At 61.1% G+C, this 25,937-nt stretch overlaps 2 protein-coding genes across 2 annotated transcripts; one reads left to right on the forward strand and one right to left on the reverse strand.

Moving 5' to 3' along the window:
• Positions 1-1,280: 1,280 nt before the first annotated feature.
• On the reverse strand, positions 1,281-25,646 carry LOC119102516 (pre-mRNA-processing factor 6). Its single transcript, XM_037225900.1, has 9 exons — positions 25,527-25,646; positions 24,419-24,872; positions 23,826-23,961; positions 22,376-23,142; positions 21,753-21,846; positions 20,590-20,753; positions 2,679-2,856; positions 1,831-2,172; positions 1,281-1,395 (listed from the first exon to the last, which is right to left on the reverse strand). Exons 1-9 carry the CDS (start codon positions 25,567-25,569, stop codon positions 1,375-1,377), a joined length of 2,199 nt encoding a protein of 732 aa, XP_037081795.1. The 5' UTR covers positions 25,570-25,646; the 3' UTR covers positions 1,281-1,374.
• Positions 7,273-9,171, forward strand: LOC119102517 (uncharacterized). The gene is made up of 2 exons (XM_037225901.1): positions 7,273-7,322; positions 8,119-9,171. Exon 2 carries the CDS (start codon positions 8,196-8,198, stop codon positions 8,811-8,813), a length of 618 nt encoding a protein of 205 aa, XP_037081796.1. The 5' UTR covers positions 7,273-7,322; positions 8,119-8,195; the 3' UTR covers positions 8,814-9,171.
• Positions 25,647-25,937: the final 291 nt, after the last annotated feature.

Consider the following 25,937-nt stretch of genomic DNA (forward strand, 5'->3'; position numbering starts at 1 on the left):
CAGAGTGCTGGGCAAATCAGCATGCTGTGTTTCTAGATCACGGCGTTAGACTGCGGCTGACGTCGCAGTACTGCCAGCGGTGCGAGCAAAGCCGACGCCGATCTGCGCTCCTGAGATATCGTCTGTACCGGAAACATCATAACCCTGCACGCAAAGGAACTATTAGCTTGCGATAAGGAACTGTTATTCGCCACCAACTGCTGAGACACTGTCGTTCAAACACAGCTGACTGCTAACCCCATCTGTCGACCACGCTAAGAACCTGTGGTATATCGGCAGCAGCTGTCACATCCTTCGACATTCTGCTATTGGAAACGATGATGATTGTCGATATCCATTGATGCCTGTGATAACTAAGGTCAGCACCACAAACGCATCTCAGAGAGTCGACCGTATTTTGGCTGGTGAAATCTCCAAATAAAAAACCAAGCCCGAAACCGTCTGCTGGTCCCAAACTTTACTCCAACGCCAACTTCGCCTCACCGCAGCGGTGCGACCTTCACGGTCGGCGGCGGCCCGGTCCACTCAGGCCATCTCATCCACACCTGTCAGCCGCCCCAGCAAGCGCCCCCCACCCGCCGGCAGGCGTCAGCACTCTAACCTGGCCCGGTCAGGTCAGGCGGTCCCTTGGCGAGGCTCGGGCGCCCCGACGGTGGCGCCACAGTCGGGCAGAGGACGCGCTGCGCTCACACGGCCGCCGCCGGGTCCCGCGGGGCAGGGCTTCCTCACGGCTGAGGTCGAGTAGCGGCCACCACACGTCATCAGACACCCAAAGCCGGCGACCAGAAGGACGAGTGCATTGAAAATACGCTCTCGCCGCGGAGAGCAGCCCTGTATTATCAGGTCGGAACAGAAGCGCACAACACGAATTAAGATCGGCCTCTTTGGATCGGCCGAGCGAAGCCCACGACGCTGCCATTCATGCGCACTGCGCGACCACACACGACCATACACCGACACAAGCGCAGGGCGACGGCTCGTCAGGCGCTCAGCGCAACCACCGCCTGCCGACCCCAGCTGGTGGTACCCGATCGACACGCGCCCGTCTCTTACACGCGCGCACACCTGCCGCGGCCGTCGTGCGGTCCTTCCGTCACCAGGCGCCCGGCGGCGCCTCACACCGGCACCGGCAGCTCCTTGGCCACCAGCCGCAGCAGCTCTTCGGTCTTGAGCCGCCAGTGTCGGATGTCCTTGCTGACGGCGCACCAGGCGGGCCCGTGGCGCGGCTCGGCCGCCACGCAGCGATGCAGCACCTCCCGTTGCTGCTCCTCCGTGCCGTGCTGGCACTCGAACTTGTAGTAGTAGGCCCATGCGTCGCCCAGGTCGGGCTCGATCTTGAGCGCGCGGTTGAACCAGTCGCGTGTCTTCTGCAGCTTACGCTCCGCCCAGAACAGCCTGCAGAGGGACGGCCACGTCAGCCCAGCCAATCACTCGGACGCGGCGTCCATATGCGCGAGCCGAGCGGGGACGTGCCACACCGCTCGGTTCAGACGCGCCCCGTCCGGACAGCGAGGCATCTGTTCAGCCTCGCGGCGACAGTCTCGGTGACACCAGGCACGGTGTCATTCGTCGAACAGTGACATGAGCCAGGCGCTGGCCGCATCACGGCCACGCCCAGCCCGGCGCTGTCTCGGCCTACCTGCGATCGTGCGAACAAACGACGCCCAGAAGGAGGGCCCGCACCGCGACAACGACGGCGGCAGGGCTCAATACCTCAGCTCAACCGAATCCCAAACACATGTCATGGGCCCTCGCAGATTCCTTGACCGCACGCGCCGCCGGCTCGCAGCGACGCACCCTCGGGGAGGCCGCGGCAACGGTGCAACTCACTTGGACACGGCGAGCAGCACGTGTGCGTCGTGCTCGCACTTCTTCAGCGCGTCCACCGAGGTGGTCTTGCGGCGCGTACGGTCGGCCATGAAGATGGCCTCCGCCCAGAGGAGGCCAGAGTTGGGGCACTCCTGGAGAGCGCGCGCCATCAGGCCGCCAGCAATGTCGGCCAGGCCAGCGCGGCTCTCCACGCGTACCGCCTCCAGCCACTAGCTCGGGGGTCTGCGGGTTGCGCAGGCGCGCCTTCTCGAGCACGGAGCGGGCGCGGATCTGGAGGCCGGTGCGCTCCTCGAGCCGTGCCAGCAGTCGCCACATGGGCACCGCCAGGGGGCACTGCTTCACCTGGCGGCGGCGGGACAGGCCTGACGTCAGGCCGGCGTATGGCGGAGGTCGCGACACGGCCACCGACCCCTCTGCCAGGCAAGGAGTGCCGTCACGCGTCACACCGGCGTCGCGTCACGTGACGCCAGTAGGGGCTGTCACATGGTCCTGCGCTGTATGGCAGGTGTACTGGTCGTCAGACGGGCGCTGACGGCCACCCGCACGATTCGGGAATCGCCGATCGTTGCATCGTTAACGTGCAGCATCTGTTTCATATCAGCGACCTGCCACGTGTACCCGAACGCTACAGCGTGCCACTGGAACGGCAGTCACGCAGCGGGCCGCACGACCTTCCCCACCGAGCTCCACACAGCTGATGACTATGCTGAGTTTCCGTGCCTTTAGCTTCACGCCTCGTGCAGACGTCAACAAACCCCGCCCCGCCCCGGCAGTTAGCAACTGGTGACTTCGTCACGCGCCGCGGAGTGGCGGCGGCGCAGATGGCGCCACCGTGCGTCGGCACACACCCCCTGGTTGTAGACGTCCTTGGCCTCAGCGTCGCGGCCGAGCGACTCAAGGATCTGGCCGCGCATCATCCACAACTTGGCGAAGTCGGCGAACGCCTGGACGCCGTCCTCGAGCAGCTGGAGCGCGGCGGCGGTCTCGTTCAGAGCCCACTCCAGCTTGGCCGACTTCATCAGCACCCTGAGGTCAGAGGGTCAGGTCAGGTCAGCTCAGACGAGGACGGAGGAGATGGAGACAGAAACACAGAGAGGTGAGGTAGCATGAGTCGCGAACGAGCAAGTCACAAGTCCCTATCACACAATTTATCTAAAAAAACTGCTATTCGTAGCCATTATAAACTCGAGACGGTGGAAACAGCAGATTGCAGAATTCACGTACAGTCCTCTTACGCTTAACTAGGGCGGGACAGCGCAGAGGCCGATGACGTGACCCGGGCTCCAAAACAGCAAATATGGCGGATCGAGGTCATTCAGCACCCCAAGGCGGCCTGGAGCTAGTTGGCACTCAGGGACAAGTGACTCAGGGAACAGTGTCACGCTGTGACTGCGGGCGGGGCCGAACGAACGAGTCTCCGCGGCAACTCATCGCAAGGTTTGTACCTTCGGCGGCCTGGCCCGGCAACGTCATTAAAGCTTTTGGTGGACGTATGTCCTCGCAGCTAGTGATCGTGCAAACATGAAATCTTCAGCAGCAAGCAGCACAATACTCTGAAAGTTGTGATCAGGTATTTTCAAGGAATTTTAATGCCATGGATTCGACTATACATCGCATATCTGCAACATTGCAACGTTAACACTGTGTCACCTACTCATTCTATTAGCATGGAAATAACGCACTGCCCAACCGCCCCCACAAAAACAAACAAAAAACTGAAAAACAAGGGTAGAACGCAGGTCCAGAAGTTGGGGCTCTGGTACCGCAGTGATATAAAACTCATACTGAAGGACGAAAGGAAACAGACAATCGTAGTGGACACAAGTGTCGGTCGATGTGTCCAAACTATCGCGTGCTATCGTGCAAGAATGACAGACCCATCAGTATTGCGGCGTTTTTAATAGCTGATGTCCTATATGAGCTACCGGAGCAGACGAAGACGTGAAACTTATTACACCATGTAGGCACATGTGCTGGCTAAACTCACAAACATGTTTCGAAACCGTCAGACACAAAGTTCGCCAGTGGAAAGCGGTCAATATTACTTCCCTGATACTCACCTAGAATGCAAGACACTGCGGGCCAAACCAAGGGAAAATGGGCCGAGAAACCTGCACGGACGAGATATCCTGTCCAGTGTGATCAATGCCCACCCAAAGATTGGAGAATTTCGCAATATATACCTTATAATGTACCCTAACTGCACTGTCTTTGCAACTGTCAAAAATGTAAACCAGTGCAAATTCATACATTTCGTCTCTTCAAAATGTCAAGACAAGCAAGATTCATACTCAGTCAATTTTCAGGCGATGTTTAGTGTAAATGCGTGTGCGCTGACGCTGATTATCAGCACGCCCTCGCCTGTTAAACTCATGACCCAAGAACATGTCAATGCATTTGTGTGAGTCCCATTCGCATGGCTTCCCAAAACCCACGGGTTCTTTTCCACAATAGTGTGGTGTCGTTATCTACACGGTGATAACAATCCCGCCTACAACCGCCTCGTCCGTCCCACGGCGCTCGATCCGTCTTTTACTGTACCGCACACGCCAGGTGCGGCAGCCCCGGCGACAGCCAAGAGGAGGCTGGGCTGGGGCGGCCAGTCGTCGCCGGCAGTACCCAGACACTGCCGGCGACAGCCAAGAGGAGGCTGGGCTGGGTCGGCCAGTCGTCGCCGGCAGTACCCAGGCACTGCCGGCGACAGCCAAGAGGAGGCTGGGCTGGGGCGGCCAGTCGTCGCCGGCAGTACCCAGGCACTGCCGGCGATGAGAACAATCGTTGGCAGGGCCTAGGCTTCTCTGGTCAGGCTCTCCCGGAGTTGTACCGGCACCCATCCATGCATGCACCCTCGCACGGGGGGGGGGGGGGGGCGCTGGTACCGTTTGTTATGGCATCTACAAAAAGGCAATGAAACGCAACCGAATGAGTGGGAAGAAGGGACTGCACGGAGGGCTTCCGCAGCCAATGGAGGCGTGCCGTCCCGCTCCGGCAGGAAATGTCGCCCATCTCCGACCAGACATCGTCCAGACACGAGCATTTGGAGCCGCGATCCCGTCGTAGAGGTCTCAGGTGGGATGCCGGCCCATGTCTGTCCCCAAGCCACGCCCCAGAACTCCGAGTTCGGACGCCCCAGGCCTCTGTTTAACGCGTATACAGCATACAGCCAGGCGTCGTGGGACACAGCGTCTGCCTGAACTACGCGCAGAGCCTGCAGGTTCAGTGGCGGGCTTCGTGCCGGGCGCCGCTACCGCTAGCCCCATGAAGCAGTGCACGCAGGCGGCGCCCGTCCTGGTAGCCCAGCCGCTATGCCGGGCGTGGCTCCGCGTCAGCGCGCGCCCCTGAATCGCCCAGCCTTTGGCGAGTGGTGACCTCTGCACGCCAGCTGTGGGACCGCACGTCCCGGCGTTCCCAGCGCGGCCTGGCCTGACCGGGCGGCGACGGGAGCGCCTGACGCAGACGGACTGGGAGCTGGTGTCTCTGGGGGAGGGGGGGGGGAGACCGACCCCGCCGGACCCGACACTCTACCGCGGCACCGCTGCCGGAGGGCACGGTGCCGCCGGTCCACCATCAGCTAGCCCGCGGACCCGTATCAATGACAATGCGCTTCGCGTGCGGCGCGGCGGTGGGTGGCGGGTGGGGGGCCTCTCCGCTGGTCGCGGTGGGCGGCGGGCACAGGCACCTCTTCGCTGGCCGCGGTGGGCGGCGGGTGGGGCGCCTCTCTGCTGGCCACGATTGGCCTCCGCGCACGGTGGCGGGTGGGGGCGCCTCTCTGCTGGTCGCGGTAAGTGGCGGGTGGGGGGCCTCTCCGCTGGTCGCGGTGGGCGGCGGGTGGGGGCGCCTCTCTGCTGGTCGCGGTGGGCGGCGGATGGGGGCGCCTCTCCGCTGGTCGCGGTGGGAGGCGGGTGGGGGCGCCTCTCCGCTGGCCACGATTGGCCTCCGCGCACGGTGGCGGGTGGGGGCGCCTCCCTGCTGGTCACGGTGGGCGGCGGGTGGGGCGCCTCTCTGCTGGTCGCGGTGGGCGGCGGGCAAAGGCACCTCTCCGATTGGCCTCCGCGCACGGTGCGCGGTCCCGGCACCGAGTCCCGCGTGACTGGCCGCCGTGACGCCGGGCGGGGCTGAGACCGGCTCGTGAACCGGCCGCCGACCCGCGGCGAAAGGTCGCCGCCAGGGTCACGGGCCGGCCGCCGACGTCGGCACGCGGCCGGCCGAGCTCACGGTGGCGGCATCAAGCGGCCTCCCCGCGCCACGCGCTGGCTCCTAAGTCCGTCCAGACTGCCCGTAATGCACACGCTCAGCTCTCGCTCATCCGGCGTCAAGTCAAGCCGGTATCGACTACGACGCTGTCCTGTCGCTGCACAAATGACACCGTCACCAGACATTGCTAAGCGACTGCCGCAGACGTCAACTCCGCACACGGAACGGCGAAATGGCGGCACGTAAACCAGGCGCAAGGGGTTCTTCGTAGTCGTGCAACACCGCACGAAAAATTATGTCGGTGACAGCACGAACAAGATTTCCTCGTAAGCCCACTCCACCACTTCTCACGGAGTGGTAGTCTTCTCAGCATGTTGGTATGTGGTTATTTCCCCACGCAACACCGGGGCAACGAACAGAGCATTAGCGCGTCAGCGCGGCAGCACCACGTGCGAGCCTTGTGAAGTGACGTTACCCAGCAACGCACCAGTCTCAACTCGTTTTTTTTTTTACCTTGTCCCGCGTTGTTTATTCGCTACATCTTTTGTTTTGTCTTTAGCAAAGGCCATCCAGCAGATGGAAAGACATTCTTTTCACGGATGCTCAGTTCAGGTCAGCACCGTTCAGAGGTAGCTTTGGGAGTGAACTGCAATTTGAGCGGGTCGCCCGCATCAGCACCACCGGGCTCCACACATGGACGGCCAGACAACAAGGTCAGAGGTCAGGCCAAACCCCCAAATCCATCTTGATGCGTAGAAGCCTCGCCGAAATCAAGCCATGTACCAGAAAAAGTACCAAGCACACATAACCAGCCTCTGCTCAAACCACATAAAACAAACAAGATATTCGCCAAGCCAGCTCCCCCCCCCCCCCCCCCAACCTTGGCAGTCGTCCTCTCCTCTAACGCCCATCGTCCTCTTTCCACAATCGGGGCCAGCGTCGGCCGGCTCCGGCGCCTTCCGCCGTCCGCCCAACAAACCCGTCAGCGCTGGCGGCGTCCGGGCAAAGCCGCTCGGCACCGGGCACCCTCGTCCGGGCCCGGTCCACAGTCCAGGCAGGGTGGCCGCCGCGGCGCTGCTCTGCCTGGGCGCCGCTCCCCAGCCTCTGCCCTCGGCGCCAGCGCCGGCTCCGGCTCCGGCTCCAGGTCAGGGTGCGGCGCGCGGACCGGGACGCCCGGCTGCGGCCGCCTCTGACGCGCCAGGCCGCCGCGGCCGCCGCCAGAGGGCGCGCTCAGTCGGAGATTGGCCGTCAGCCGGGAGGGGCGCGGCGCCGCTGCGGCAGTGAACACAACGTCAAAGGTGAGGGGTGAGCGGGTGGCCGCGAAGCCGGACGGCTCTGTTCTTTGTGTGCCGCGGTGGACGATGTCAGAGACGGGTGGAACGTTCTGGTGACTGAGCGAGCACGATTGCTTTCAACGACGTAGTTCGCGGGCCTAGCGTCCGCCCAGAATGCAATGCTAGGCGCGATGTGGGGGTGTGTGGCAGTCTTTCCAAAAGGCGCGAAAACAGAGCGGGGAGGGCAATAAGCCCACCTCTGAGTTTCCTTGCAAGCCATCGTTCAGTCCGCGCGAGCCGAGAGCGGAGCCGAATCCCACCAAACGTCTCGGTCTGAGCCCAACCAATGGGCGGTGCTGGAGCCGGCCGACAGCCGGGCGCCGCTGCATCGACCCGGGCCCGGCGGCAACTGTTGCGCTTGCACAACTGGTGGGCTTGGCAAACGCGTAGCCAGGCGTAAGCCACGGGAGGAGTGGCACGGCGGGAGGAGGAGCCCCGGCGGGGAGGAGAGCGAATACCTCCGTGTCTGTGAGAGGTGTCAGCCGGGCTCGCCGCCCGGGCGCCTGGTCACTGCGAGCGTCTGTGCCGTGGTCCACGCACTCAGCCGCCCACGCGCGGCGGCTGGCGGTCACGTGGCCGGTCCGGAGACGGCGCGGCAGCTGCAGTGCCCGTCCCGTCCGCGCCCGTCCGCGGCGCCTGCGCTTCCGTCACGCGGGTCTCGGTCGGAGGAAAGCCCCCAGACAGCCTGACCGACGGTCCCAGCTGCCGCCGCTGCCGCCGCTGCCGACCTCACCGCTGACGGCCGCTGTTTACGTTCCAGGCTGACGTACCGTGCCGGCCGCCGGCGCCGAGGGAGAGCGAGAGCGAGCGGCGAGCGCGAGGAGCCCGGCCACCGCCATGGCGCGCTGCTGCTGCTGCTTCGGCCTGCGCACGGGCACCATCCTGATCGGCGTCATCTTCCTGCTTGTTGACCTGGCCGCGCTCGTGTGGTCGGTGCTCAACGCGGTCAAGCACGACTTCCGGCTATGGCCGCGCGACGTGCTTGATCACTTCACACCAAAAACGCTCGAGATCGCGACGTGGGTGACGCTGGCAGTGTCCGCCTTCAGCGTGCTCTGCGACCTGTTGCTCATCTTCGCGGCGGCGCGCCGCACGCGCTGCGGCCAGATCTGCTGGCTGCTGTGGAACGGCCTGCTCCTGACGTTGTTGACGCTGGCGCTGCTGGTTGGGCTCGGCATCTCCATCTGGCTGCTGGTCGACAAGTCAGCCGCCGAAAAGCTGGGCATAGACGATGACATCTTCACCAAGCTGACCCGCCAGATAACCATGACCGAGGAAGAGCGCGAGAAGCAGCGGCGCTACCTGTACATCAGTCTCATAGTGGGCCACGTGGTCGGACTCATCATCATGTCCATCGTGTGGGGCTGGTACGGAGCTGTCGACCGCAACCAGCGTCGGCTGCGGCACACCACCGTCATCGTGAAGACCCAGCACGTGCACACCAGCCGACTGTAGGCCGCGCGAAGCGGCCGCGCGATTCGACGGCGAGCGCGCCGCCTCGCGAGGCGAGGCGAGGCGAGGCGCCACAGGCGAGCGGCCGCGCCGCTGCAGGCCGACGCTGGGGACCGAGCGGCGGGCGGCGGAGCCCGTTGTCCGCCGCGCCGCGCCGCGCCATCGGTCAGTGCGCGGATCAAAGTGTGGACGGCCGGAATGGACGCGGCGAAGTGGTGCGCGGCGCGTGGTTTGGTGCCAAATGGACTCGTCTGTGTGCGTTAGTGCTGCGGAATGTAACAGATCACTCTGGATGGCTTGTAGCTCGACGCTGTAATTGTTTGGCAAGGAGCTTTACCACAGTAAATAAGAAGCGAACCTTGAAAATTGGTATCAAGCAAGGCGACCGAGAACAAGCACGTAACGTAATATTCCGGGCGGTGGCATCTTCCCAGGCAGAACACAAACCAAGCTTACTCAGAGCGACGCAGCTGCGATCAGACGGCCTTGTTCAGCATAAATCCTCTCTAGACTTCACTGCAAAGCAATCCGATTACCGGCAATGCGAATCATAGACCATGCCGTATAAGCCGTAAGAGCTTTTTGTGCCCGCCGACATGTCCGCAGCAAAGCGCGCTCCGCTTTTGAGGCGTGCGCGGCACGTTTGTGCGAGCCCAACACGTGCCGCCCACCGCCGCCGCACGTGTCACGTCCGTGCGAGCCCAACACGTGCCGCCTGCCGCCGCCGCACGTGTCACAGCCAGCAGCTGGACGTGGCGTGTCCACTGACGCGTCGCGGCCGTCTGGGGTCTGGGCTGCAGGCGGTCCGGCGGGCTGCGACGCACGTGGCAGCGGGTTGGCACCGGCCGCCACTGACCTCGCATCACGAATTGATTGTCACCGATGCTTCCGCCGCACTGCCCCGATCCATGCCGAGCTGAACGTGGCGACGTAATCGTCATAAGAAGCACCTCCAAAAGCCCATCGCCGCCACGCCTGAGGGGGCTGACGCACAACTAAAAACGCTGAACTGAATCAACGACCCGCCCCCGCTCGATTCGACAGCATAATCGCGCCTGAAAACACATTCGGAATACACCAAACGTCCGCCCTCCCGACATCGGTATGACGCCAGCGGCGGGTCGACGCCCAGCCGGTGGCCGGCAGCGACAGCCGGCAAACACGCCGGGGCCCGTGCTCAGCGTGAGCCGCGTCTCAGGCGCGCGACCGTCTCGCCGGCGCCACCGGATGCGCACAGCTGCGGGGTGGCGCACCGCCGTCCCGGACTGGGGCGTCACGGCGCGCGTCATATCACGGCGTCGCCGCCGAGTGACGACGCCCTGGCGCCGTCACTGTGAGCTCCGCGTCCGTAGCGGGGCCGCTGCCAAGCGCGGCCCGTCACTGTTGATTGGGCTTTATGGAGGGCGCTCAGCACCATCGGCCATTCCGCGGGCATGCCCCATCAAACACCAAGCGCGCAGTAGGCGACCAGGGATACCCCGAAGCACTGCGTAGTTGCCAAGCGGTGACGCCCCTGCAGCAGCAGCCCACGCTCCGCACAGCTGTGCCCGGACCTGGCCGCCACCGGCTGCCGGGAGCCGGGGAGCCTTGAGGGCTCAGCCCGGCGCGACCCGGCGCGACCGGACGGGCCGCGACCGAGCGACCGGACGGGCCGCGACCGACCGGACGGAGCGCATGTCGGCCGCGCGCCCGAGTCAACATCCGCCTGGTGGGCCGCGCGGCGCCGGGGCGGCCCGAACGGCGGATACTGCACCTGAGCTGGGCTGGGCTGGGCGGCGGTGATTGACGGGCGGGCTGGGCGGCACCGCCGGCGGCGCCGGTGGCAGGTCGCTGACCTTGGAGCCGCGCGCGGCCGGTAAACACGCCGCTGCGCTCGGCGCGCCCGCCGCCCAGCCCGCCCAGCCAGGCTGACGTTCGCAGGGGCGGGCCAGCGCCCACGGCCGCCGCCACCTCAAGGTAAACGGCACGAGATCAAGGGCGCCGTCGACTGATGAGGGGCTTCGGGCCGCTCGTGGTGGTCGTGCACCAGCACCAGCCGCTTCCTTCGGCATTACGCTCCGGAAAGGAACGCAGCGCAGGGCGTAACGGGGGCGTCGCGTTGCGGGAGAGCCACCATCGTGGCCTGGCGAAAAGACGATGGACTCGCGGTCACGGCGACAGCGGCATGGGTTCCAGCACGGGCGCGTGGTTTGGCCCGATCGACGCAGAAAGGCCAGCCGGCCAGTGATAATCAGCCTGGTCGCAGCGGGTTGACCTGGCCGTATCGTGCTTGTGGCGATGTCGTGAAAGTCCCGCGGTCTCGTCTGGTAAGGAATTGGGGGTAAAATAAGCCGCTGAAGTGCATCTGTCCGTCTGGAGTGGCCGCATCAGGATACACGCAACAAACTCTGCCTGGCTCTGAACATTGAGCTCTGAACCCAGGCAAGCATGCAAAACATTTCAGTCAAATAAAAAATAAAAAACAGGAGTGTTTAAGAGCACTTTTGTTTGAAGACGATCCCCGCTTGACACCTGCACTTGGCGGCTGAACAATCACCACAAGCTCCAGCGAAGACTTCGATTCAGAGTGCCGTGGCTCTGAAGCCGAGTGCCGGCAGCGCCACGCGCAGTCACATTGTGTGCCGTCTGACAGAACAAAGCCGCTGGCGCCCGCCGAGCACGCAAACAATAGCTAGAAACCCATGCATGTGTCGACGGAAGCCACTGATATGAATCACCCGTAGCTGTGGCTGGCGACCCCAGACTGACATTTCATCAGTCATTTCGAACGCAGCCGGTGACTCAGCTATCGGCGAAGTTTACATCGACGCCGGCAAATGGCAAGGCACCTGTCGCAAGCCAAGCAGCCGCACCCGCCTAAACTTCCAAATGGCAAGCCGCATGTCGCAAGCCAAGCAGCCGCACCCGCCCAAACTTCCAAATGGCAAGCCGCATGTCGCAAGCCAAGCAGCCGCACCCGCCCAAACTTCCAAATGGCAAGCCGCATGTCGCAAGCCAAACAGCCGCACCCGCCCAAACTTCCAAATGGCAAGCCGCATGTCGCAAGCCAAGCAGCCGCACCCGCCCAAACTTCCAAGTGGCAAGCCGCCTGTCGCAAGCCAAGCAGCCGCACCCGCCCAAACTTCCAAATGGCAAGCCACATGTCGCAAGCCAAGCAGCCGCAACCGCCCAAACTTCCGAATGGCAAGCCGCCTGTCGCAGGCCAAGCAGCCGCAACCGCCCAAACTTCCAAATGCATCAAGCACAGCGTATCTGAGTTCGAAGGAAATAGTTGACTAAACAATCCCGACCTTTAGACGGAGTGGAAAGATTCGCGTCGCGCACGAGGGCAGGACGTAAAAGGCAACGCCGCCCTGAGGAGCACACCATATGAGGCACGCGCGACAGTGCCCCTCCCTTAAAGAATGCGGGTCTGTGGGGACCGAAGAAAATATCCAATAAGGGGGCCTGAAGGGCCCTACACAACGCACTACGACTATGGCATGCAAGGGCGGCGCCAGTCCTTTGAGGTTTTGGGGCAAGTTTTCCCCGGAGCATCCTGGACAAAATGGGCCTCCCCACAGGTGGCCTCTTCCGTGTCGCGTCCAACGGAGGGGAGGGGGCGCAGGGGTTCGTGCCCATTATGTAATATTTATGATATGCATCAATGTCCAGGTGAATCAATACCGACACTGCAAAAAAATCCCGAAGAAGGACTCTCCGAGTAATTCAGGGGATTTCCGATCCGGCAGCCTGCCCATCTAAGGACATGACCTCTTGTTCCATACAGGGCCCTTTGATACACATGGAAAACCCGTAATCCACAGCAGGATCCCTCCGATTCACAAAGGGACGCCCAAATCCGGCAAAGGGCCTCAATATCACAAAACAGGGCATCCTATCCGAAGCAGTGACCTGAGGTATGAGAGAGGCCCTGGTCCAGCGTAGAGACCTCCGAATATATAGAGGGGCCTCCTTTTCCAGGACAGGAGACTCCTCATTTATAGCGGGGGCCTCCCGAGCCAACGACGGGCATTCGTAGCAAATAAAAACAATCCCTAAATTCTTATCCAGACAACAAGCCTCCTGATGTAGAGAAGGGCCCTTGGAGCCCGACTTAGTATTCTGTATTGAATTTGATGGAGCACTCCGTACAAATCTCTTACACATGGGGCTTCCGTCAACTGAATTTTGTTAAGATATGTGTACTTTCAAACTTTTTAACTTGAGCGAAAGGGTCTCTCGAAATTGTGAGGGAGCAAACCTGCTGTTGCTCTCCCCTCTGCGCCGTCCCCTCCCCTACTCTCTCCCCTACCGTCTCTCCCCTCTGCGCCGTCCCTGATAGCATGCCAAAACGGAACGTGAACAGCTCCAAGAGCGCCTGACGCATGAGCACCTTACGCTGCTGCTTCCTGCAAGCAACCCATAACAGCTTCTGTCTGGAACCTCCTCGAGATCGTCCCCCCCCCCCACCCCCTCTCTTACAAAAGTAGGCGCCTGGCCCTTACGTTTCAAAAGTTTGCGCCTGGCACCGGTCGTACCGTATACAATGGAACGGAACGTCGATTTTAATGCAGGGTAAGGGGACAGCCATAAAACCACAGCTTGCTCTTGCTAAATTTTCATGACCTTTGTTTTCAAAGTCACTTTTATGCTCAACAACCCTCCTCCTTCCCGCCATCAGCCCTGTCTGTCCCGGTAGCTTAGTTGATTGGGGCAACTGCTTTCCAAATCAGCCAGCCGTGGCGGGGTGGGTTCGAGTCGCTCTGGACGCTCACTATTTGCTCCTGATTGGAATAGCCTTCGGCCGGTGGTGGCAGCGGCCGCACCCAAAACCAGACGACATCGGAGGGCGGGACGGCCCGTGCTGGGCATTGCGGCGCGTAAGCTTTCACCGCAAAATGTTGCCGTTGGCCCGGAGCTCCGTGATCGGACGGCGGGCGGGGTCGGGGCCCACGCCACGACAAGCACTGCCCAGCTTGAGCTCTGATGCCAGAAATCCAACCTACTAAACGCTCAGACGAAATCTCTAAACATCGACGGGTTAGGTTATGGTCATGGTAGGGTAGGGTATAGCCGGCATAACGTTTCCCGCCAAGTCGGGCGTCACCAGAAAAACAACCGCATTCACTCAAAACCCACAACACATCCGCTACCGAACAAATACGCTCCACAGGGCGAGTTGACACTGCAAAGCAGATCACTAACGGAGCTACGCATTTTCATCCGTAAAAGAGGAGCGGGCATGAAGGGCAGGGTCCGCTGTACTGCAGAAAGACCAGATATCGACTTTTCACGCCGTGGATGCAGAAAGCCTGCTTAAATCTGCCTTTTGTTGCACTGAACGCGATTCTCAATTTAACGTCTTTCCGCCAAAAGCTCCTCTCAATCCAAACTCCACCGCAAATTACTATAAAACAACGTGACAACATGTAGTCAGCCATTTAAGCACCTATCCCCCATACGGAATCTCTTCTGGAGCAGGGGTTTCACGTCGGCCCTCTCCTCCACGACCGTGTGCTCCCCACCAGAGTGGGTCCGTCAGGCGAGGTGGGTTCACCGGCCGACAGCAGCCTGTGGGTCAGGCAGGCGAGGTGGGTTCACCGGCCGACAGCAGCCTGTGGGTCAGGCAGGCGAGGTGGGTTCACCGGCCGACAGCAGCCTGTGGGTCAGGCAGGCGAGGTGGGTTCACCGGCCGACAGCAGCCTGTGGGTCAGGCAGGCGAGGTGGGTTCACCGGCCGACAGCAGCCTGTGGGTCAGGCAGGCGAGGTGGGTTCACCGGCCGACAGCAGCCTGCTCCGAGGCGGAGGCAGCCTGAACCCGACCTCTAAACGCCGGCAGGGGCGCGGCCACTAGCGGCCAGCTGGAGAGCCAGTGGGCAGCAGCCACAAGCCTGCCTCGAAGCCAATGACAAATCTCCTAACACCATGTAGATATACCAAATAACCGTCCAGCGTTCTCTAGGTCAACAGTGTGTGACACTAATGGCTGTGAAACGTGCACGCCGATTACATTCAACGCAAGCCAGCCGTTAAATTCCTGTGCGGAAGACGCGGTGCCATAAGTTAGGACGTGTCTGAATCGTAGAACCATTCGCACTTCACTCTGACGGCGTTATCTTGACTCACTTAAGGCCTGGACAAAAATTGCAACTTTCTGTTCCATATGGCATACCCATCCCGGCTGTCTAATGATCATCCTGAACAGCGTCCCGTGGACACCATCCTTGTCCCCGAACCAGTCAGGGCCGACAATTCAATGCATCATGCAGGGGGTTTGCAGCCATTTAGTTCTCATCGCACTTCTTTCGTGACAAAATAATTTTGTGGCTGTCCCGACTGACCCAAGCAGCACCTGCAATAAATGAGTGAAAATAAAAAACTTTTTTCTCGAACACCAATGAGTGTGAGCTAAATGTGCAGTACTGCACTGCTGGCAGTAAAGAACTGGTGACTCCGACTGAGCACGTTCTACAGGAATGCATTACGCCACGCCGGCTGCCTCACGCACCACCGTCACCTGTTCCTCATTTCCCCGACAACCGCCACACATCGTGCAGCTTGCCATCTGGCCAGTGGACGCATCAGTGACCCGGACGGCTCTTCTTCAGAGTGGCTGAGAACCGACCGCGACGGCCGAGAGACGAACGACGACAGCCGCCCGCCCCCGCCCCCGCCCCCGCCCGTCGCGCTGGGCGCGCCGGCGGTCGGCCTCCGGCGACGCTTTTGGCAGTGGCGGACGCACCGACAAAACGGCACGCGGCGGAATGCCGAACGGCGCCAGCCCTGATTCAGACGCGTGCCGAGGCGCCCCGTCACCGCCACGTCACCCGCCGTCCCGGGGGCCGACGTCGAACGAGGGGAGGCCTGCATCCCCAACTGCAGGACTGGAGGCGGGCCGCGGCCGAGAGAGCCGCTCGGTGCGGCAGCTCCGCCGCTCGTGTGGCGGAGCTGGGTGGAGTCACTGACGGCCCGGCTGGAGGCCACATCAGCGTCAAGTGGTACAATTGGCATCAGCAATGAAGACAATGAAGTCACGAAAACACTCCAGCCGACACATGCATGCATGCAATTTAACGGAGGTGATAGCAAGCGCAGATGTCCACATCAATTCCCCTATGACTCGTACTGCAGGCTGTGCGCCGTGCGTATCCGCCTCTACAACCGCACGCAAACAGACCCGGTATTTCCACCATTCCCTTCGATCTACGGGAGCAACGGTTTCTCTTCCTTCCCGTCCGGCTCGTCCCAGGGCGCCGCCGAGCGAGCGAGCGAGCGGCGGGCAGCCGGCCGGCGCGTCCTTCAGCAGCCGGCGTCTGATCCGGAGATACTGTGCAGCCCGGCGGCCAGATCGCGTGCTCCGGCGTCGGATCGGCCGCTGAGCGCGCCCCGAAAGGGACGCGGGCGCGGCGGCCGGAGGCGGCGGCGGCGGCGGCGGCGGCGGCGGCGGTGGCAGCCGCCGCGGCAGCACACCTGCCTCGCCATGGCCGCCGCCGCCGGCGCGTCCACCCTGAGCCAGTCTCGGGAGACTCCCTGGGAGCCGGCTGCTCGGGTGCAGCGAGCTGGACCTTATCTCTGGAGACCGACTCCGGATGGGAGAGGTCTGAGGGGAGCCGGGAGAGGCCCGGAGGGGGCGGGCTCTTCTCTGTGGCGAGCGACTCCGGATGGGAGAGGTCTGAGGGGACCGGGGAGAGGCCCGGAGGGGGCGGGCTCTTCTCTGTGGCGGGCGGCTCCGGATGGGAGAGGTCTGAGGGGGAGCGGGGAGAAGCCCGGAGGACGCGGGCTCTTCTCTGTGGCGGGCGGCTCCGGGAGAATAAAGAACGAAACCGCCTGCCGTCTGACCGACTGCGAGCTCGGCTGGCTGTGATTCAGCGTTCGGCTCTGGTCCGCGCGCCTGACTCGGACCGTCACGAGCGCGGCGGTCGGCAGAGAGCCGGATGCGGAGGTAGTGCTGCTGCCGGGCCGGCAGCTAGGTGACCTCATCCCCCGCCCACCGGCACCGGAGCCTCAGTCACGAGCCGCTGCAGCAGCCGAGCACGCCCCCAGCTGACGCCATTCAGACCGTCCTTTCCCGTCCTTGACCGGAGAACCTGTTGAAACGAGCAGCGCGCGGCGACGCGCGCTCGTGACAACCCCGAACGCCATGCTCCGTAGCGCACCAGCAGCCAGCCCCGTCTAAAGCAGGAGCACCGAGCGACGAGACAAGCGGACAGACCTCGTCCCAGCAGCATCGAGACGGTCACTGTCGCAGCGCCACCGCGTGGCCCCCTCGACGGACTCGCCGAGGCCGCCGCACTTCCAACGCTGGCCAGCCAGCCGACGTCGGACAAAGGGTATAGACACATCACGTCAGCGGCGTCCTTGGCGCCGTCGTAATCCGCGCCCGGCAGCCGGACGGAAAACACCGCAGCCCATTGCAGGACGTGCAAGAGGCACTGTTTTCTAAAGAATCCGATGCCGGTAACGTACCAGCACCAGGCTAGGTGCATGGGGTTAAAGGCCTTGAACCGGCCCACGTTTAACTGCTGGCGGCTCCAGATACATTCAATACGGACCATCATTTGTTGGTGGCGCCGAGGCTGCGCCGAGGCTCGCGTATTGTCAGCATCCGCACCGCTCTAATATTCCTACTCATGCAGCATCGGTTGCGGGTACCGCGGCACCGCAATCTTGCATCACGCGCGGCGCCAAATGCGACAGACGCCGCCGTGCTGGTCTGTCGGCCAAATACCGCAGAAGCGGAGACGCCCGGCAAACCCCGCGATTGCCGGATAACCCGCCCAGCCCTGCGGCGAACGGACGCCAGCAGTCCGTCCGAGACGCGACAGCATGCCGTGTGGTGTGTCAGAGCCGACACCGGTGGACACGGCAGCCTGCCGAAGACACTCCGGCATGCCAGCCGGCGGAGCAGACCGCCATCAGCGGCTGTGACGGTCACTTCCGGGCGCGGACACGAGCCGCCGGCCGGGACAGCACCGGCCCCGGCACCGGTGCGCGACCCGAGCACGCCGCCCGACCCGTCCGGCCGGACCGACTGACCGCCGCCCCGCGGGTCATCACCCGGCACGGTCCGGTCCCGGCGCCCACCGCCACCCGTGACCTGGCTGCGCGCGCGCATGCGCGGCACGCCGCCGGCAGCGCGGGCCGCCCGTAGCCGCCCACTCACCGTGCTGGCCGAGCCGGGCCAGCGCGGCGGCCGGCCGTGCCGCGTCCGAGTCGGACCGGTTTCATCTCCCCGTGGCGGTACGCAGCGCGGCCACTCGTGCTGCGGCGAAGGTCGGCCCAGCCAGCGGCGCGATGGACGAGCTGTGCGCGCCACGCGCGACAAAAACAGGCTGCGCTCCCGAGACTGCGACGGGCGAGCGCACCGGCGGCGCCGGCCGCTCGCCACCGCCAAGAATAACGCGGTCGGGTGCGCTTCTGGCGCCTCTCCGCAAACAAACTGAACGGAGATCAGCACGCTGCGGGGTTGCGTTTAAAAATAAATATGGAACGAAAAGAAATATCACCCAAGATTCGTGAGCGAGGACGCGCCCATCAGCACAGACCTTTCAATTACACGCATGCGCATAGGACAATCGTAAACGCAGCTTTAATCTGGGTTTTCATTGATTTGCTGTTCACGCGGATTCTGTTTATTTTTCGTTTGTTTGAAACTGAACAGTATTTTTATGGTCTGCCTTTTCGTAGCCTGGTACCGAAACCGACCCAGTGGCATTATGTATTACTTAGTAGCTCACATCTTACGAAGTGTCGCTATTAAGTAGCAATCACGAGTCCGATATTTCAAAAACAGATTGGCAGGGGTGTATACAGACATGAGCTCGGGTCGCTGATGCGAAGGTTTTAATCACGATTTTGGTCCCTGCATGTTGAGCTTAGTGTGTCACGCGTTTAAGGCAAATCCTCACAGTAAACAATTGCAAGTTAATTTCATCCAGTCGTGCAGACCCGCATCAATGATTGCTGGGATCCAGCAACATATACTTCCAACCTAATCACATAGTGCTGTCCACGGAGGTGCTTCCCAGTCTGCCTGGGGGCTCCGGCAGCATGACAGCCGCCATCACGGGCCAGGAGATCGCTGCCAGCTCCCCTGATGTACCCATTCGGGCGTCCCACTGGTCGGATTACGATGTTCTCATCACACCACAATGGGAGCCCGCCGGCGGCGCAGGGTCGACGCCCAGCGTCCCGGGCTCAATGCTACCACATGCGACCCTGTCCTCATGCAGGCAAAGGAAGTTCCTGACAGCTGTGCTGTCACCTGGAAACAAGTTAAAAATGGCCCGTACAGCTACCAGCGTCTTCTTCAGGAAGATAGACATCACAACACATCACGTGGCACGGAGGTGGTGAGAACAGGTTTTAAGACCGATCTCCGACAAGTTCCGAGTGACAATCCTAAGCGCAACGCGTGGGGCCTCCAGGAGCCGACATGCCATAAAAGAGCATACTTTCTTTGCGACGCTTCAAGGCCAACTTTTCTCAAGCCTGGCAGCTGTCCTGCGTTATGCCCGATTTAAAGGACTGCCTATTTATGTGAATGAGAATGACTTCAGCTTTGTCCTGCGTTGCTCAAAACCAGGCACCTAAGATCCACACAGAATTAACGGTTAATCGATCGTGACACGTATATGGCTGGTTGGTATTCGGAGATCCCATGTGCAATGCCATAACAAACCGATACATAGCACGCAATATTTTATAACCTGACGAAATGCATTGATAACTTTTAAATAACCTGAAGATCTTATAAATAACCACCATCTTATAGCGATCATTGATAATCTTTACTAAGTATATCTTGCTTCAGAATCAAGCTGTACAATTTCTTAGAGAGTTCGGAGCGTAAACGGCGTGAGTTCGGGCCCAAGAATTGTTTAGCGATTTAACAAGAATCTCTATAGATTGTCATTTCAAGAAGAATGACTAGGAGTTTTTAAAAAATCCAAACGCACAAAGGCACAATGCATCCTTTCCCGATCAGGGATGTTGTATATGGTTTATGGCATGACCTCGCTACTTGGCTATGTGACCTTCCTTAGCCTTCACAAACTAATGTTTTTATATACCGAAACAAAGAAACATAATTTCATTTCATTACACCTAAAATCCACCAAAGCTGAACACTTAGCTGGACATACAAACACAAACCTACACACAAAACTGGGTTATTATGTTGCGTGTTGTTCGCCGGCCCTGTAGTTTTACCGCCTTCATTAAAAAAGCTTCGCTGGCAAACTTGGTCATCAAATGATACTGCAGCAAACCCTTGGATAGCCTATAATGTTCATTTGCGTTCGAAATGAGCAGTTCAGAATGATCATCGTACGGATTAACCATGTACAGATATTCATGCACATGAGCTCAACGCCCACCTCCAACCACACCACAAAATTCGTTCGACGGGCGCCAACCCGCGAATTTGGGCTGATTCGACTCGCGGATTTGAGACGGATGATCACCGCCATCGTTGTAGCCACGCCCAGTTTCCGCAAATACTGACTGCGCGACTTTGAAGGGCAACAGGTTCAATGCCTTCCTTGGCGGAATTACCACCCGTTGGCTGTGAGAAACTATGTGGTAGAAAATAGCCAGCGATCGACCATAAGCATGAGCATTGCAAGAGCTGCACCAACTTAACTGGCCCGCACGAGTTCAACCTCTGTAGCACGTCCGACGGAAGAAGCGATTAAAAGCTGCTGCTGTCACCAACCAGCTCTTACAAATCAGCTCCAGGCTTGCACCGCGCTGAGGCAGGCACACCGCAGTCCCAGCAGCACGAGCGGCGACCGACCTGGGCGTGGGGGCGCTGGAGCGCGCCTTGGAGAGCAGCTTGCGCGCGCGCTCGTACTCGTTGTTCTCGGACTCGAGCTTGACAGCGGCCAGCCAGATCTCCTCCGAGTTGGGGTTGGCTTGGAAGGCCATCGACAGGATGGAGCGTGCCGCTGGCACGTCCCGCTGTCGGCCGGGGAGTCGGGGTCAGTCAGAGCGCCCGCGCCGGTCCGGACCGGGTCCAGCGCCGGTTACGCAGGTCCAGCCTGGCCCAGACGCGGTCCAGACCGGGTCCAGCGCCGGTCCGGACCGGGTCAAGCGCCGGTTACGCGGGTTCGGCCTGGCCCAGACGCGGTCCAGACACCTGGCCGGACGGTCAGTGTGGTCCCGCGGCGAAGCAAACGGTGGTCAGAGGTCACGATATCGGCAATAAGGAATGCGAGATAAGCATCAGCCGAGAAGTGATGGCTCCGCTGAGGTCACTGAGCTGCCGCGTGCTCGCAGGATATCATAATCACATGGTGAACGGGGCGCAGACAGCACGACATATGGTAAATATTTATGATGGCCGCCGAAGCGTCAGTCTGAGCAGGATGAAAGTAACGGTGGTGTAAATGGTCCAGATCACCACGTATGAAAACACCAGGGACGACACGGTCTCCTACAAGTCGCATTCTTAATAGGCTACTTCCGTTGATGACTCTGGTCCAAAAGGACCGCTGTGGTCCTTCCGACAAGATCACACCGACGAAGCGGTCAGTGTCAACTATGGAAGTCAGATGCAGTTGCACTTTCAAACGCTTCAGGGAAGCATAATGGTTCAGCGACGCGACCGTTCAGCGCAGGTATCTGAGTACCGATAGAGTAGTGGTTCCACTGCCCGTCTGGGAAACCTGGGGTGCGGGGTTCGACACCAAGCGGTGCCCCCCTTTCCTGCACGGGTGAGACAGGCCACACCACATAGCCTCAGCAGCTGAGCGCATCAGAAAGCTCCAATGACAACAAGAGCAAGTATCAAATCCCGTTAATCGGGATTTTTACCGTAAATGTAAATGTAAATGTACCGTATTTGTAAATGTACCTGTGGCGGTACAAGCCGTTCCAACGAGCCGAGCGCCGGCAAGCATTCCCCCGACTCGCGCCGCTGTAGCCCGGCAGCGGTGCTCCCCACTCCTCACTACTTACCGCCAACCACTTCGACTTGGCGCCCATCAGCCAGAGCACTTCAGCTCTGGGGCAGTGCAAAACGGCCTGCTGCAGCAGCGTCTCCAGACTCTCCCTGCAACGACAGCAGGATCTCACAACCGGCACAACGTCATCACAAACATGACCTTCCTTGAAAGGCAACACACAGAAAACGGTGGCGGCAGGAGCTGCCGCGCGGCACGCTGAGCAGGGGTCACGTCTTGGTCACGGCGGCGGTGCGTGACCTTGCCACGCCGTGACGCCAGTCGTGACGGAGCAGCCGGTCAGGACCGACTGATCCGGTCAGGACCGACTGATCCGGTCAGGGACCGACTGATCCGGTCAGGGCCGACTGATCCGGTCAGGGCCGACTGATCCGGTCGGGACCGACTGATCCGGTCACCGACTGATCCGTCAGACGAACACACACACCCCGCTCAGGATGCAATGGCATACAAAAAACATGACAAGGGAGCCAAGAGATTCCTGATTCCAAGCACGACTACGTGACCCCTCTTTAATTTGCGTCCAAAACGGGGCAGTGGTCTCCCGCGGAGAGTGAGAGCGAGATCGGAGCGCACACCGCACGCCGCGCGCGGGCCCAGCCGCCCGCCCGGCCCCACCTGGTGCCGTGTGACTTCTCGAAGTACGCGGCCGCCAGCCAGATGGACTTCTTGCTGGGGTACGCGGCCAGAGCGTGCGCGTAGATGGCGCGCGCACACTCGACGGCGCCTTGCGCGGCACACGCCTCTGCGTCCTCCATCCACTGGCTCTTGCGGTCCTCTTCCTCGACGCCGTAGCCGATGACGGCCGTGATAACGGCCTGGCACGTCAGCGCCGAGCCGGCGCGCTCGCACTGCACGGCGTCCTTCAGCCAGAACTCGCGGTTGATCTCGACGCCGTTGGCCGAGAGCGAGGCGATCGCACGCTCCACAATGCGCACCACCATCGGCGCGTTATCGTTGGCCTCCTCGAGCTTGGCGGCCGACAGCCAGATCTGGCGGTCTGTCGGCACGTTCTCGCGCGCCTTGTTCAGCACCTTGCGCGCGTTCTCGTACGTCTCGAGCCGCGCCAGCGCCAGCCACAGCTCGACGGCCGTCGGGCAGCACTCGACGGCGCGCGACAGCAGAATGCGCGCGTCCTCCGCCTCCTCTAGCTCGACAGCCGCCTTCCAGAGGCGCACCGAGTTCGGCTGCAGCTCGAGCGCCTTGCGGAACACGCGCCGTTTGCCCTTGAGCTCGAGCTCGAGGTCGGCGGCCTTCAGCCAGAGCCGGACCGAGTTGGGCAGCTGGCGGACGGCCTGCGCCACCACGCCCTTGGCCGTGTCGGGCGGCTGCAGACGCGCTGCCTCCAGCCACACGTCCTCGGCGTTGGGGCAGGCCTCGCAGCCCTGCCGGCGGCGCCAGAGTGGGTCAGTCTAAAGGCCGGCCGCACTGCCGCCCAGCGAGGGGCGCCGGCAGTGGCGGACCAGGGACCACGTAAGGGGGATAGCGGCCGCTAGCGTCACCCCTGGCGACACCCCCTACTATTCGGACCCGAGGGTCCACAAAGTATGCCGATGCTGCAGATGCTTGTGAGATGACATACTCCTATATCTTACTGATACACTATAGAAATCGCTTCTTAAGTCTGGTTAATACACACAATAAGCTGAACGCTATGTTGCCTATCAATAACTACAGCCCTAGAACGACAGGCCATTTCATGTTGTCCTATAGACAGGCGGTACAGTACGGTCGGCCCATGTTAACGCTGGATATGTGACTCGATCATCGGGCCCCGCTGCCCATGACGTATTCTTGCGACGAGCCATGCGTCGGAACCGAGACCAGCACGACACGCACAGGACGACATCGCAAAGACGAGCCATGCGTCGGACCGAGACCAGCACGACACGCACAGGACAACATCGCAGCACCACGAGTCCACAGGCGACCGCCCCGACCACTCGCTACCCACGCAAGACGACCCAAACAGTCCTGCGCACATCCCGGCGCCGTATCGCACGCTGCCCTGAGCACCCGATGCTCCCGGACCGGACCGGACCGACCGGGTGTCGCCCCGCCTGCTCACCTTCATGATGAGGTTGCGCGCGTTCTGCAGCTTGCCGGTGACCTCCTCGAGGCGGGCCGAGGCGATCCAGGCGGGCGGGTGCTGCGGGTTCGTCTCGCGCACCGACTTCATCAGCAGGCGCGCCTTCTTGATATCGCTGCGCGCGGGGTCCGGACGGTCAGAGGTCACCGAGTGTCGGCCGCGGTGTCGGCCAGACGCCTCAGCGGGCTGTTGTGACGGCCAACGCAATGGCGGGGATCGGTACATGGCAAAGATTCAGACGAGATGAATTGTAGACACGACTGCATCGGTTCAGCCCCTCGTGCCGGAGTTGCAGGGGACACTGAATGACTAGCGCCGGATAATGAAAGCGGAATTATAAGAGAGATTCAACAGCTGATAGCTCACCATGGCGATTAAGTGATATCCGAATGAAACATGAAATGAGAGACAGCTGAACGGATCAAAATGGCATTCTAGACGAACACAATTACAGAACTTGCCGCACAAAGTCCCTAACACCGCGCAAGAAGCCAACGCCGATAAAACGTCGACAAAGGGCCCAGCCCGTGCCATCTCCCGGTCCAGCCGCCGCTGCTTCCACTCGCGCTCACTTGATGTCGGACGAGAAGTTGGGAATCATGCCCTGCAGGTCGGTGAGGTAGCCCTTCGGGTCAACCACCGTCTGGCCCGACACCGAGTCGGACACCTGGTTCAGTTTGACGTTCATGAGCGTGTTGCGCGCCTGGCCGATCTTGCGCAGGTCGAGGTCGCCCGAGGGTGTCACCATGCCGGGCGCCATGGACGCCGTGCCGGGCACGATCGAGGCTAAGCCACTGCTGGCGTCGATGCTGTGCACGCTCTCGCCGCCCAGACTTCGGCCCAGCACCGAGTCGGGCAGCGGCGTGAACTTCTCGGCGCGCGGGGCGCGCTGCTTGCGGTTCCGCGCGTCGCCCACCTCGGGCAGGTTGTCCCAGTCGTCTTTGGAGACCTGCACCAGGTCTCGCTTCAGGTCGGAGAACTGTTGCTGGATCTTGGGCCGCTCGGCGCGGTACCGCTCCAGCTCCTCTGCAGGTGGGCGCGGCGTCAGACGGCGGGAGAGGGGGGGGGGGGGGGGGTCCGAGGGAGGAGTGTTAGGGAGGTTGGGCGTCAGATGGTTCGGGGAGTTCAAACATCGAGCGCGATGGACGATGGATGGTTGCAGGAGGTAGGCAGCTCCACACAGACACTGGACAACATTCGGCAGACAGCCGCCGACGGTGATCCGATTCTGCAGCCGAAAGCGAGGTTGAAGCACAAAACCAATGTTTGGTGTTGGGAATTTGCACTGTTTCAAAATATAAGATGCCCATGGATGGGCGCGATGGGAAAACAACAACAACTATGTAACCCACACTGTGAGACAAGGAGAACCAAAGTCCCATGAAACGCCCAATCGTATAGTGGTAAAAAATGTTAAGTTTCGAATGCCTTCCACACCGCACAATCACACAATCATAGATCAATAATACATGATCATCCGCCCCTCCAGAATGGTGGACCGTAGGGTCACCTGACCTCCACATGAAACAGGCGTATCCAATACCGATCACCGCGGTGCCCGCACGTGCAGACGGTCCCTACATGTCACCGGCACCATAGCGTCCAAGGCTGTTTGCATTGCGGAAGCTTCTACAGACGAGCACCACCACTCCGCCGGCTGCAGTGGACCGGTGTGCAAACCTTTGAGCTTCTTTTCGCGGTATTCCTTGCGTTTCTCGTCCATACGCTCGTCGACGGCGTCGTAGATGGCGTCGGCCTCCTCGTCGTCCTTGTCGTACGGGTCCTTGTTGAACAGCGAGCCGCCGTACCCTGTGAACTGCACGGCACGGACGGTCAACGGCCGCGCTGCTCTTCAACAGGACGGCACGGTACCTCGCGGACCTCAATGGTGTCCGGCGGCACACAGACACGGCCGCAAGCATCTGCTGGATAGCGGGCTGTCCCGCAATGTAAATCCGGCAACTAGCAGCAAATGGCAGGCACTTTAGGCGTGAACTAACACAAATATTGTGAGCTACACTCTCATGGCTGATTAGGAAGATTCGCTGAGCACCACACGGATCGCATCACACCGAAAAATCCTATCAACCA

Source organism: Pollicipes pollicipes, unplaced genomic scaffold (genome assembly GCF_011947565.3).
Source record: "Pollicipes pollicipes isolate AB1234 unplaced genomic scaffold, Ppol_2.1 Scaffold_5724;HRSCAF=6776_pilon_pilon_pilon, whole genome shotgun sequence".
In the NCBI taxonomy this organism is placed as follows: domain Eukaryota; kingdom Metazoa; phylum Arthropoda; class Thecostraca; order Pollicipedomorpha; family Pollicipedidae; genus Pollicipes; species Pollicipes pollicipes.

Excerpts from the sequence above, each read along its gene's own strand:
- LOC119102516 (XM_037225900.1), bottom strand. The coding sequence starts at position 25,569 with ATGGACGAGAAACGCAAGGAATACCGCGAAAAGAAGCTCAAAG. Across the intron at positions 2,857-20,589 it reads TCCAGCGCCCCCACGCCCAG|GGTGCTGATGAAGTCGGCCA; the intron begins GTCGGTCGCCGC and ends CTCTGACCTCAG. Across the intron at positions 2,173-2,678 it reads AGGACGTCTACAACCAGGGG|GTGAAGCAGTGCCCCCTGGC; the intron begins GTGTGTGCCGAC and ends CGCCGCCGCCAG.
- LOC119102517 (XM_037225901.1), top strand. The coding sequence starts at position 8,196 with ATGGCGCGCTGCTGCTGCTGCTTCGGCCTGCGCACGGGCACCATCCTG.